The 13954-nt window shown below is 38.7% G+C and overlaps 3 protein-coding genes across 3 annotated transcripts in view; all 3 read right to left on the bottom strand.

Annotated features, from left to right (window-relative positions):
- cald1b (caldesmon 1b) overlaps positions 1–859 on the bottom strand; it is a 32371-nt gene extending 31512 nt beyond the window's left edge. The window contains exon 1 of the mRNA XM_085462289.1: positions 798–859. The gene's annotated coding sequence lies outside the window, so the exon portion shown is untranslated. The remainder of the gene's footprint in view (positions 1–797) is intronic.
- A 1919-nt stretch (positions 860–2778) lies between these two features.
- Positions 2779–5796, bottom strand: bpgm (2,3-bisphosphoglycerate mutase). The gene is made up of 3 exons (XM_085462287.1): positions 5668–5796; positions 4570–5192; positions 2779–3383 (listed from the first exon to the last, which is right to left on the bottom strand). Exons 2-3 carry the CDS (start codon positions 5168–5170, stop codon positions 3208–3210), a joined length of 777 nt encoding a protein of 258 aa, XP_085318413.1. The 5' UTR covers positions 5171–5192; positions 5668–5796; the 3' UTR covers positions 2779–3207.
- A 4029-nt stretch (positions 5797–9825) lies between these two features.
- On the bottom strand, positions 9826–12057 carry LOC146704861 (troponin I, slow skeletal muscle-like). Its single transcript, XM_085462283.1, has 5 exons — positions 11976–12057; positions 11738–11869; positions 11071–11160; positions 10754–10927; positions 9826–10489 (listed from the first exon to the last, which is right to left on the bottom strand). Exons 2-5 carry the CDS (start codon positions 11846–11848, stop codon positions 10403–10405), a joined length of 462 nt encoding a protein of 153 aa, XP_085318409.1. The 5' UTR covers positions 11849–11869; positions 11976–12057; the 3' UTR covers positions 9826–10402.
- Between the last annotated feature and the right edge of the window lie 1897 nt (positions 12058–13954).

Raw genomic sequence — 13954 nt, 5'->3', positions numbered from 1 at the left:
AGGGAGGAAAAACAAGAATATGGGCAGCTGAAACCACTTATTTGCAGAAGTCCCCGCCAGCAAATTGTACATGATTAAGCTCACAATTACTTCATGAAAAGGGATTGTGAGACTTGTTTTGTTTCTGTCACTCCTTGTTAGAGTTCTTTTTCTATGCCGCTTGGATCCAGTAGAATCAATTTTCTTTATAACAATGAAATTTCCTTTCTAGTATTAAAGATAAAAATATAAACACAGTGTAAAAAGATATTTCACATCAACTTCAGTTTTCATGATACCTCTTTCCCACTCTTGTCTCTGCTTGAGGATGTTAAAAACTTGTATTGAGGGAATACAATTAAGTTCTCCTAATATCTCTGTGTGGAAAGTCTCCCATAGAGATCTAAACATTTAGTTTCTTTAACAATGAATGTCGTGCACTTATATTTATGTTCTATTTCTTCAGTTTCATCTCTTTTCAAGCAATCTAGAATGAGGATGGCATGCTCAGATGTAATAATTAGTACTACAGAAGAAGAACAAAAGTGAGGCATCCATATAAAATATAACCTAAAAAATCTTTTCAAGAGTCTTCTTTGGGGTGTTTCAAAATCTGAACCAGCCCGTCTTTTTTCCTCACATCAAATGATACATGAAACCACTGCAAATTCAACAGTCATTAGCAGCTGTAAATATGTACTTCACTCTGATTATACAGTTTTTTCCACACAAGTCAGTCTAAATACAAAACACAACATCCCTATATGCCTGCCCTAATGACCTTGTGAAGCGACATCACACATTATGATTAAACTTACCAGGCCTGCAGACCAAAGCGGCTGGAAATCAGCAGGCACAGAGCGACCAGGGGTTTATAAGCAGAGCATGCAATGTGCAGCTCCGCCTGCTCAAGCTGCAAACTCACTGAGTTTCACAGGGTTGACATGAGTATGCACACAGGTTAACTTTAGGGATGTCTTTAAATTGCAGTGGAACTGATTCCTCTGGTTGATAAAGGTTAAAAATATTAAACATAGATTCAATTTTCTAACTTGCGCTTTCTTTTCTATGCAGTTTAGCAGTGCTGCATTATTGTGTGTAAAAAGCTTTCTGACTGAAGTGCAGTATTTGGCTTCTAGATGTATTGGGTTAAATGACAGATGTACTTAATGAGCCTGTCTGATTGTTAAAGGATAGATATAAACACGGTGGTCCATACATTAGCATATCAGTTAAATACATGTATTGCTCCTGCCACATAAGTTGGAATAAAAACAATCACATTGATCATTTCATTTAGAAGCATTTCCATCCAATTAGAGGGTTTCTCCCGGTCTCAGCCTCAGTGGTTTGGCCAAATTACAGAAAGGGTTGAGAAATGAAGAACCACTCTTCTGAGTCCATGTGCGGTAGCCAAACAGACTCAGTCGTTTATTGATTCCAGCGGGCTCGAGGCGACTGGAATCCAAATTGCGAGGATGTCTGCACTTCCAAAACAAGCATTATTGTTTATTTTCCCGATTTGGTTCAGTTGCTCCATCACATAATTTATAGTTGACTGTATATCAGGGCAACATCTGGAACACCCTTCTCTTCAATAATAAAGAGCAATCAGATAAAAACAAAGCTGAAAATGAAACATAACACAGAAATAAGTTTATGTTTTTGGAAAGTTAGAATTCCATTTTATTCATCTTGAGAGTTTTTATTCAACTCTCAAATGGCAAGGTGAGAACAGCAGGGAGGTCATTAAGCTAGCTTACAGGAAATATAAATATATCAGTGTTTCTACCCTTTAGTACCTAGAAATGTTAAAAATGTATCCATTTTGCCTGTTGACCTAACAAACCGGTTACGCCTTACAGTGGCAGCGAAACGCAAGAAACTGAGAACAAAAAAACAAAAAAAAGAGACAACAATTACACACAAGACACACTTTACAACATATTAAAAACATTAAAGCAGTGTGAGCCACATATAACGGTAAAATAGTTCTGCTGTAAGACAATGTGCAAACAGTGACATCTTCTCTCATTACATAACATCAAATGGCCCATGTAGGACTGTAATTAAGAAATAAAAATAGCTAGTTGTCATACCAATATATCCATGAGTGTAAGTGTTTTGAACTCAATCTGTTATGTGTCAGAGTTGATGTACTGTTTAAAGCAGATTCTGCTGCATTGAGTAGGCCATTAAAAGGTATCAGTAACTTATCCACATTCAATTTCAGCATTTCACAGCATTTGAGTGGCTTTATTACCCAATTCTTGGAATGAATGGGCTGGTTTGTAATTTTTCTGAGGTAAGATTTCTTAATGGAGTGCTTTTATTCTTAAAGAGAACCTGTTCTGCTGATTTCCAGCTCCATATTCATATTTTTGGACTCTACACGAGTAGCTTTGCATGATTCACAGTTCAAAATAATCCCAGTTTATCTCACAGCTGGCCTTTGTGCCACACCTCAGTTCATCCACTGTATGAAACAAGACGTTTTAGTGTTTCTCCCTTTAAACCAAGTAGTCAGCGCTAGAGCCGTCCGCCTGAGATAGCTGTATAAAGAATATCCCTTCTCAATGACATCACAGAGAGGCCAGAGAAAAAAAAAAAACTGTTTGAAACCAAGTGTTTAACTGATTTCAAACAAGTGAAGCCTGAGCTTTTTCCATCCATCAATGTAACAGCGCACACCTGAAGGTAAATAAGGAAAAGCATAACAGGTCCACTTTCAATAAAAGACATGTTTCAGGTGCCGAATAAAAACTGAAGGCACAGGTTAGAAACCCTGTCACACAAAAACACCTTTAAGAGAGGAAATATATTTTGCATTTTAATATTTTGCCACATCAGTGCATTGCTATGAATCTGTAAAGTAGAGTTACAGTGCAAGAAACCTAATAACTAAATAAATACATAAATAAAACCCTTAAGTGTTACCCAGCTGGCATTCACAGTGGCATTCAAGCTACAGACCAAATGTCTTCTCAGTGCTTACACAAAAACATTTAGCACAACATTAAAACATTTACACACACACACACACACACACACATATCTCTGAACTTCTCCGTGTCCTAGTAGAATGACAATCTGTTGTTGCAGTTGTCTGTTATTAAATAAGGAGTTATTCAAGTTTGTTGAGTTTGCCATAGCTAATAAAAAAAAAAAAAAGTGCTCAGAGGCAGCAAGAATGAAACTATATTACGTCTTACAACTATTGCAATGCGTTCAAGTTGTTGTTTTGGCTTTTCCCTGGTCTTCCACCTTTTTAATGGCTGCCTGAATCTTTTCCTGGTCTCCCAGCAGTTGTCGAGGTTTCACCGGCTTGAGGTTTTCATCCAGCTCGAGCAGCACAGGTATCCCTGTAGGTAAAGTCACGCTGGCAATGTCCTCATCTGATATACCTGGAGAAAGGAGGAGTAATATTCATCCAATACAAGCCATTCACAATAGGGCTGTTCGATATAACGATATATATCGGATGACGATATAAAAACGTCTATCGTTTCATTTTACGCTATCGTTTGTTTCGTGGTGTTGCAAAATAAACTGTTTACGGTAATATTTTTTCATCGTTTTGATGGTCACTGTAGTGGTTATATTAATTTCTTGAAGTTCTCTCTTACTCTTATATTTTATATAACCACACTACTGACGGGCAAGCGCCTGTTTTATGCCTTGTGGTTAGCAACAACGACGGTAACACCATAGCGTGTCTGCTTGTTTATGTTCCACATAAACCTTTCACAATAAAGCTCAAGATCCTGTTGAGACTTTTCAAAATAAACTGAATCACGTGAAAGAGCAGATTATTTACGGATGAGAAGTAAAAAAGAGCCGCCAGGTGCTAAAAAATAAACCTTAGACTCAAACGTTAGAACAAGCTTTCCCCTGCAGCACGCCGTGTAATAAATACTCACAAAGAAAACGGCGGCCGTTACAACTTATGTCTAAAAATGTATAGTTTCATGCATAGGTTAAAACACTCGACACCAGCTACATGACGCACAGCTGGAAACACTTCCCGCAAGACGAGCTGCCCGAGATTCACAGAATTTACAGAAAATGTTACATTTTTGTGATTTATATCGTTATCGGACGATAGAATTCTTATATCGGGATATGAGATTTTGGTCATATCGCACAGCCCTAATTCACAACCATGACCAATTACAGTTTGCAGTCTTTTAGTTTGAATCACTGCTAGAGAATGAGATCATATTCAGCAAAGCTGTAATGTTAGTCTGCTCCAGCCTGCATGTATCCTCTGCTTCCTGTAATTATCTACAGGTACGGTAACACCCAATATGTGTCAAGTTACAGAGCGGGCAGTACAAGCAGGTTGATAAAAGGTCATAGTCACTGCAAATGTAACACAAACTCAGTGGCCTTTCGACAAGAGGTCGACCACTTTCCAATTCTGGAAGTGAAATAGGTCCTTTCCAATTCATTGACTCTGATGACCAGAAGCAGAAGACTGTAGAGTTCAGAGGCAGCTGCTGATTTCAACTACAGTATTGCAGGAATGCATTCACCCTACAGAGACAAAGTCTCAGCGAGCATTGTTTATGGCAGGTTATGGTAGCATACCTTCCAGGTGTTTCAGCAGGGCCCTGCAGCTGTTTCCATGAGCAGAAATGAGGGCAGTCTTGCCCTTCCTTATCACTGGCACCACAGTGCTGTCCCAGTATGGCAGCAGCCTGTCCAACACCTCCTTCAGGCTCTCAGCTCGGGGAAGCTTCTCCTTCGAGACATCACATGTGGTGTATCTACGGTCATTGTAGATTTCATGGAAGTAAGGGTGGGATTCATCAATCGGGGGTGGAGTGATGTCATAGCTCCTTCTCCACAGCTTCACTTTTTCCTCTCCATGTTGCTGAGCCATTTCTGCCCGGTTGAGTCCAATCAGAGAGCCGTAGTGTCGTTCGTTAAGCCTCCAGGACTTGACAACAGGGACCCATTCCTGACCCATAGCCTCAATCACCAGCCATGCTGTCTGGATCGAGCGGCTAAGTATGGACGTGAACACGATGTCAAACTTGTATCCCTGCTCCTTCAAGAGCCTTCCACAGTCCTGGGCCTCCTTCACCCCATTCTCACTCAGCTTCTGGTCCACCCAGCTGCAGAATCGGTTCTCTTTATTCCAGGCCCCTTCTCCATGTCTCAGCAGAAACAGTTTGTACTTGGACATCCGGAGAGTTTGCTGCAGGCACCTGCACAAATTCAACAGAAATTAACAAAGAGGCAATGTAGAGAGCAAAGTAAAGATTTGACACAGATGCAAAAAGGATCTGTGTCCAGCTTGAGATGTACATCCTAATGAATCACACGTTTGTGGAGCAGGGACCTCTTTTAGAGAGAGCCAGCAAAAGGTCACAGGTTGTTTTTAGCCGGCTGAGAGTTAGCTACAGCAGATGCACTCATTAACCCTTACTCTTTATTTGCTGAAGATAAAACAACAATTAACGATAGCTAGCCAGCATATAAGCACTTTTTTGTCATGTTGCTGTAAAGCTTTAAAGCTAACCTCAAAGGATGGGCGACGATACCTAAAAGAGCCCTAACCCTGCCTGTTATGGCCGCTTAAACCGACATAAAGAGAGGATTAATATATTTAAAAACAGAACTGTAAACTTTGAGGTTTCTCATCCCAAACTGATGGGAACATTGTAAAAAACGTCGTCTTACCACGTTAGAATATTATATCCGGCTAAATGTAGCTGGTACACCCGTTAATGTTGACAGCAGTACACCACAGGCTAAGCACGGTAGCGTCCCCTGGACGTTGTCGATTGACAGTCCAGCCGTCCAATAGGAACGTCGAATATCACACACAGGCGGTACTACTGCTAAACGTTATGTTTATATAAGGAGCAGCTGCAAGCGTTATGTTTATAAGGAGCAGCTGCAAGCGTCAGACTCGTTCACTGTGGATAGAGAAGCTGGGAGAAGGCGTTGCCTGTGTCACAACCGTAGACGTGTTTCGATTACCGTGTGAAAAAACAGACCAAATTTAAAATTACTCAAGAGCAACGACATTGTTCTTTAGTCTATCCGGTTCTTCAAGCTCTATTATATAAAGTAAGATAGCCTACTGGGAAGCTGTTATGGTTCAGTCTGGATTTTGCTAAGAAGTGTAAGTTGTCCTCTGCAGGTTGCAGCCAGGGACAGATTATGAAAAATACAGGCACTGGGTACAGATGGATAAAAGCCCTCCCTGCTCATCCTACAGGGCAGACACACCTACAATGAGGAAGTTGAAATTTGTATTTATTTTGTGCATTCACCTATACATCATATAGGTGTTTTCCATTATCTGACATCTCTGTATGCTAGATGTTTTTTTGTTTTGATTTTTGCATTTTAGTCTTTTTGTCATAATTGTGTGTTTCAGTGTTGTTTCTTCACATAGTTTTTGTTACTTTTCCTGTCATTTTGCTTCTTTTTGGTGCCTTTTTCTCATTGTCAATAATAATAATAACATATACTTTATTAATCCTCATGGGGAAATCCCTGTCTGCATTTAACCCATTCACTCTGTGAAGCAGTCGGCAGCCTTTGGGCGCCCGGGGAGCAGTGTGTAGGGACGGTATCTTGCTCAGGGGTACCTCAGGGTAGTCGTTCAGTGGATTTGATTCATGGGTATTAATTTGACTCCTGAAACAGTGTCTGATAATGGTTAATTTGACCAAAAATTATTAGCCATATCTCAACTCGTGTTCCAAAATGTAATGACTTAGCTTTTTGGGACCAAACAATTAATGTCCCTGATCTGTTTCCTGTTGTTGATAAGCAAAATGCTTATCAACATTTGTATAGGCCCTTTAACACTCTCTGTCCACGTCATTAGATGTAAATGTTTGACTGCTTTTGAATGCAAATATTTAATAAACACATCAGATGGCAGCAACTCAGTATGTAGTATGTATGTATGAGTATGCAGACATGGTAAAGATGACCTGCTGAAGTTCAAACAAAGAGAAAGGTGACATAAATTATAATGTGGCATCCTCTGTACACCACCACAGTGGATTCTAATTTAAACAGTAAAGTTGTGATTAATGTGCAGACTTTTCACTTTGATTGATAAATGGTTTTAACAAAACTTTAACTAATTTTGACTGGCTAACAAAATTTTAAATACAAGGGCTGTTTTTAACATTCAGATTAAAACTGTTTGCAGTCATTGACTGCCTAAAGTCTAGAAGCCATTGACATCACCGTATGCTGCATTTCCTTCAATTCATTTGCTTCAATGGCAGTTGAAACAATCGAGTTTCTTTGCAACAGGAAACAGTTGCTTTTGCAGTATGCTTTGGTAATTTTCCATTTCCACTGTGATGAGTTTTTTTTTTTTTGCTGCATTTGACTGAGTCTGAGCAGAGGGTACAACACAACTTTGCTAAGTTGAATTCATTCAACTTAGCACGGAATCAACTTTAAATCAGAATCAGAATCGTGTTTATTGGCCAAGTATATGTGCAGACACAGATGGAGGCTCTCAAGCACAGCAATGTAAATCACACGCACACATAAACACACACAACACACACACACAAACACACACACACACATTACACATGCATACACATACATACACAAAGCTGTGTAAACCAGCTATAAATAACCAATCTAAACTTATATACATAGAATACAGAAATGAAGTGGAATGAATACTACAGAATGTGCATAAGGTGCAGTTTCAGTGGGAGCAATGTGACAATGACCGCAGTGTAGAACTGGATCAGCAGCTTCTTGGAGGTGCAGTCATTAGTGTAGAGGGAGAACAGTAGTGGTGAGAGGACACATCCTTGAGGGGCACCAATACTGAGAATAAATAAATGTAAATGGCCTGTATTTATATAGCGCTTTTACTAGTCCCTAAGGACCCCAAAGCGCTTTACATATCCAGTCATCCACCCATTCACACACACATTCACAGGGAGTTTGGAGGAGAGATGTTCAGGCAAAAGCTGAACTAAAGTCCACAAACAGGACCCTGGCATAAGTTCCCAGGTCGAGGTGTTGCAGGATGTAATGCAGCCCCATGTTTACTGCATCATCCACCGACCTGGACCCTCTGCAAACTGCAGAGGGTCCAGCTGGTGGCCTGTAATGTCCTTCAGATGGGCTAACACCAGTCGTTCGAAGGATTTCATGACCAAAGACGTCAAGGCGACAGGTCTGTAGTCATTCTGTCCTGTGATGGATCTTTATGCACTCTATTACTTCCAGTCTGATGGAAAAACATAGAATTTGTTCCAATTTCTTTAGTTGGCCTGGCACAGGACCTGAGACATCCATCTGTACAGAGGAAGTCAGGAGCAAAGTACAACAGTGAGTGCCTACAGCCACCAGTACGGTGGACTCTGTCATTTTTTCTAGCTGCATTTCAGCCAGTGGTGTTGGGGATCTTCTCAACATTGAAGGAATAAGAAATGCAGATTTTGAACTGCCATAAATGTCACCTAGAAAGCATCTCATTGAGAACAGGCTCAACATTATTGAAGCAGCATAGGATCAACATTGACAGAGAACAGATCAAAAGTCAGCCAACATCCAAAGAAGAGCTTTGAATGTCCTACAAGCGGAATAGGTGTTACCAATGACTATTTAAAGAAATTAGAGGAAAAGATTTTTGCACATCATTGCATATTAGATTAGATTAGATTAGATAGAACTTTATTAATCACTCGGGTGGGTTCCTCTGGGAAATTCGATTTCCAAAAAAGCACAGCACCGACAGAAGTTACAGAGTTACAGAATATTATATATATATATATATATATACACACACACACACACACACACACATATATATAAATACAGAGACAATATAAATAAAATATACGAAGGGGATAAATAGAATAAATAGGAATAAAAAATAAAAATACAAGTGAATTGCACATTTCAAGTATTGAGTCTATTGCACTGTTGACTATTTACAAAAAGTATTGCACAAGGTATTGTACAGTGAGGTGAAGAGGCACTACAGCTTAGTTGTTCCCCCCTCCTTTGTCCTCCTGTTTCCCCTCCCTCTCCCCTCCAGAGAGGAGTTAAACAGTTTGATGGCGTGTGGGACAAAGGAGTTTTTAAGTCTGTTAGTTCTTGTCTTTGGGAGAAGCAACCTGTCACTGAACAGACTCTTCTGGTTGTTAATGGCCGTGTGCAGAGGATGTCTGGCATTGTCCATAATGTCCATCAGTTTCTTTAATGTCCTTTTCTCTGCCACTGTCACCAGAGTGTCCAGCTTCATGCCGACCACAGAGCTAGCCCTCCTGATCAGTTTCTCCAGCCTGGATGAGTCCTTCTTTGCTGTGCTGCTCCCCCAGCACACCACAGCATAGAAAAGTACTCCAGCAACCACCGACTGGTAAAACATCCTCAGGAGCTTCCTGCAGATGTTAAAAGACCTCAGCCTCCTGAGGAAGTACAGTCGGCTTTGGGCTTTTTTATACAGGTGCTCTGTGTTGCATGCATATGAATAAAAATGTATTTTTAAATGTATTTTTAAAGAAAAAATAAGCATTTGATGAAGTTTGGATGCGATCATGCTGACCTTGGGTTCTTTTCTATTGTTAATGACTGATGCAAATTGTTGGGTGTGACGCATGAACTCGGAGAGGAGCCTTAGAGTTTGAGAACCATTAGGCTAATACAATTTCCAGAAAACCTTGTTAAAAATTATGAGTTGCACGTGACGTCTTTTTAACACTACAATAAATTCTGGATAAAGCAAATGTCTAACATATCAATTCACTATTCTGAAGTTTATGTTGATAAACACACAGACTATGAGCGTGATTCATTCTTAAACAGTACTGAAAGGAGAACAATGATTTCTGCTTAATGTTAAAGAGATTTTATTATTTGATTGATTATGACAATGCTTTGCTCATTAGTTTAATTAATACCACATTCATACAAGGACTTCATGAACAGTTGATTCCAGCATTAGCTGCCCCTGGAATGTGCATTCACGGTCTTAATCAGTTCAGTATAGCAAAAGAGCACAAGCTTTTTCAGACAACATGGGCAGAACATAAGCAGGACACATGAAAGATTTCTTGTCATATGCTCATCTGGTTTTCTGTAAATATGGGCGATTTTTTTAAATAAATAAACAAAGTCAAAAAGCAGGGCGATATTATTGAAGTGACACAGGCAATCAATATTAATTCAGATATAGGCTAAAAAACTAAAAAAGCAATGTAGTGCTCTAATATGTTTAATACACATTTTTTCATTATGGGAAAAATATATATTAAGAGACAATTGTCCTAAAGACACTACTGATGCCTCACTACTGTCTGTATATTCACAACATGAGCTGTGTCAGAATTATAATCATTATAAAGTTAATGCAGTTGTTGCATCCACCTGTTTCTTAACAGACATCTTAACCCAGATATTCATTTTAAATCTATTGTCCAGCATTGAACAGCTTCTTTCTGCCCTCCATACCAGACATGGCATCCACGTTCTTACGCCAGTCAGTCACTTCCTCTTTCTGCAGGGTGATAGTACAGTTAGTTCAGTTAAATTCATACTGAGGTGGGGATACATGCTTTTTAATAGCAAACACTGCAGGTATGTCTTTATTTTCATTGCACTAAATCTTAGTGCCTAGCACACTGTTGAACTTTGTAGCACTTCACATGCACTAGTTTCAAAGGCAGAATATGGGCATACTTTAATAGTGTATTTACATTGTTGTTTACATTCGGGACTCTTAAAAAATAGTGTGAATTAACATATATATTGCTCCACTTACCTTCTCCTCCTCTTTCTTCACAGTCTTGAGGTTGGCCTTGAAGTCCACAGACTCTTTGACCTTGGAGCCCAGCAGAGCTCCCAGCATTGCATCAGCAGACACCCTCACCCTCCTCAGATTGGGTCTCTTCATCTTGCCTTTCAAGTCAAAGATCTTTTGAGACAGATCCTGTATCTTTTTTCCAACACAGATTTTTTTTTTAAAACAAACAAAAAAACCCATCCTCAGGATTAATTTATTGAACTTTTTATTGTCCGTATGCATCCTATAAGATTGTACTTAAAATACTTGGTTGGTTATTTGCAAATAATACTTACCTCCTTGTCATTTTTTGTCACCTTAAGAGCAATATCATAGCGCTCCTCATCAACCACGTCAATCTTCTGATGTAGCTGCTTACAAAAATTCTGTGAATAGAAGATTTAAGTGTATTAGACCTGATGTGAAAACAAGTTTTTATCTAATTGGTTTTAATAATTTAATGGGAAAAACTGACAAGAAACGATACAAAGAGACACTGGAACATATATATGTGCAATGCCTTGGTGATAAAATACAAAATAAATTCATCTATATAAGTTTGTTTGATCCACAGATTGATATAAACAGTCTGTGTGAGTAGTTTTCACTGGGAATACTTTCTAATGGTCATAATGGTAAACTGTTGACATTGAGGTCTGTGGATTCTTCTGCTAAAGCGAGGTATTGCTTGAATTGCTGTTGAGGTTTTAAAATGTCATTTTCCAATGCCCTCAGTACCACAAACTAAATTATAAACACAGTAACTGAATTTGTGTGCCAGCAAAATTCTTGGTTATAGATATCACAAGACCTTAGAAAATAAATTATCAGTAATTCCTTGTGGCCAGATATTACCCAAAGTAGGTGGGAAAAAATGACCAGAGTTTTTATAGTTTCCTGATTTTATGTCAATTTTTGTTATGCCACAATCCAAAAAAAGTTCCTGCTATTTGACACATGTACCTGTAGTTCCTGCAAAGACAGACCGGATATTTGGAGGTCTGGCACTCTCTCAGCAAGGATCCTCTCTCGTTCATCTTTTTTGAATTGTTTTTCGTTCTCCAGCATAGTCATGGCCTTCTTTAGCAGTTTTGTCTGGTGCACATACAGGATGACACCTCAGTCAAACACACAGTATATGGTTTACAGTGCTTCAAGAATATGAATTCCTAAGATTAATACACAATTAGACAAAAGATACCTTCAAGAACAGCCTGCGAGATGCAGAGATTTTTGGCTTTGGTTTCTGGAAAAGAAGACAATGTTCATTTTATTCATTTGGCCTTGAATGTATTGAATGAATTGTTGTCAAATGCTCAGTTTTGCACTTATTTTCATTATTTTTTAATATTTAGATTAGAGAATTCACTCATTAATGTCAGCATTCAAGACAGGGTTAAAGTGCTGAAGGCATAGCTGGTGTGTTGCCTAGTTTTAATCCAATCGATTAAGCCATCTCATTGACAGCTAACATTACTGACAACTGAAATCAACTCACCGAAGGCCTGTAAAGTTTGGAGCAAGGATGCAAATAGGTGGAGAGGAGATGCTTTGATTAGATTAGAATCTCACATAGCAAATGCTAACGTGTATTGAAACTTAAAGGTTATACGTACGCTTCAGACATGGTTGCAGTCTTGTGTTCCCCCTCGTTTAATCTGCAAATATAAGAAAAACAAAGTTAGAACAACATCTGTATTTTTTTTTCCAGAAGGATACTTTTCACATTTCAGCTCATTGACTGTTGTAGCTACTGTGGGTTGGGTATACATAGAAGGCGACATAAACAGTGTATGACATTGTCAAAAGGTCAAACGTGTGACTTAAAAAAATCCTCACTCAAACAAATCCAAAAAAGGTTACAATAACCTGGCAGGTTATTTCTGAAAAAAGGAAACATACACAAAGACTAAAGAGGAGAAGATTTGTAAAAGTAAAACACATAAATCAAATGGACACTGTTGTGTGTTAGTCATAACTTCAACTCGGACATCTGTGAGAAGCCACAGATCTTAGATTTAGAAAAAAAAACAGTCCCCTCTTTGACTCACAAGTATATTTGTCGTTTTAATAAAAAATATGAAACCTGGTCTTAGTAAATGACAACATAATATCATAACGTAAATACTGTTTTAGAGTAAAAATTATTATATCCATTTTTAAAAATACTGATAAATTCAGAATGGCAAGAACAGTTTGAATATATTGCAACACATGTTTTTTATTTCCTTATCCCTTGATTCTCCTGTATTTCAAAATAAAATCCTTACCTTCTACAGCAGGTGACAAACACTCACAGGCGTCTTTTTCTGAGACTAGAAGGAAAGAAAGAGGGTAGATATATAGATTCCAGTGCTCATGTGAGTGGCTCACTAAAATAGATCCTCAGTCCACACCATTCTTGCACTGCGTCTCTCATATAACATATGTAAGAGGTGTGAAAGTTCTTGCAGGGATTGTCCGTCTGTGATTTCCTTAGTGGCTACATGCTAAGGAGGGGAGTGAAGTTTGAAGGAGCTTTAGTCCACTGTTATATGTGTTTAGTTACAGTTGATCCCATTTCCAATCCAAAGTGGACATTTAGGTAAACAGTTTAAAACAAGAATGCCAGAATTTCTATCTGGTATTGGAGCCAATAAACCAAAGACATATAACTTTACACCCCCAGCAAAAACATTAACAAACAAAGAGGGGATACTTTTGCATTTGTTTTAAGATGTCTCTAATAACCAATGCATTTCGATCATCTAAGAAATAACATGGTCTCTCATGGTAACAGCTAACTCACTAGCAGGTGGTAGTTTATCAGGGACAAGCAGCATTTCTCCACAATCTGCACTCTATTATGAAGCTCAGGGCATTGTGTAGATTTCAAAGAATCATGCTGCCATCACAAGGCTGCAGAGAAGAACTGCTGCAAACAGTCGCATGCATCACTAATACACAGCGGTCAATAGAAAAACAATATGATTTAAGCATATTCGAATGAGCATTATGTTACAATAAACTACTGCCTTAAAACAACAGTCTGAACATCAAAACCTATGAGAAGTGAACTTTGGATGAACTTTTGGCTTTCGTGTGATTGTTACCTTGACCTCTACTATCAACTTAATATGGGGCAGCATTCTTCTACAGCAAGGCAATGCATCCCAATGCATGGCAAAAATAGCAGTAGAA

The sequence above is a fragment of the Copadichromis virginalis genome, linkage group LG7 (assembly GCF_057382275.1).
Source record: "Copadichromis virginalis isolate Kocher_CV1m ecotype Utaka linkage group LG7, C_Virginalis_male_GT1.1, whole genome shotgun sequence".
Classification (NCBI taxonomy): Eukaryota; Metazoa; Chordata; class Actinopteri; order Cichliformes; family Cichlidae; genus Copadichromis; species Copadichromis virginalis.
This window is presented reverse-complemented; position numbering and strand designations above follow the sequence as displayed.

Excerpts from the sequence above, each read along its gene's own strand:
- LOC146704861 (XM_085462283.1), bottom strand. The coding sequence starts at position 11,848 with ATGACTATGCTGGAGAACGAAAAACAATTCAAAAAAGATGAACGAGAG. Across the intron at positions 11,161-11,737 it reads TGTCTTTGCAGGAACTACAG|AATTTTTGTAAGCAGCTACA; the intron begins GTACATGTGTCA and ends TTCTATTCACAG. Across the intron at positions 10,490-10,753 it reads TGAAGAAAGAGGAGGAGAAG|AAAGAGGAAGTGACTGACTG; the intron begins GTAAGTGGAGCA and ends ATCACCCTGCAG.
- bpgm (XM_085462287.1), bottom strand. The coding sequence starts at position 5,170 with ATGTCCAAGTACAAACTGTTTCTGCTGAGACATGGAGAAGGGGCCTGG. Across the intron at positions 3,384-4,569 it reads CCTGCTGAAACACCTGGAAG|GTATATCAGATGAGGACATT; the intron begins GTATGCTACCAT and ends TCCTTTCTCCAG.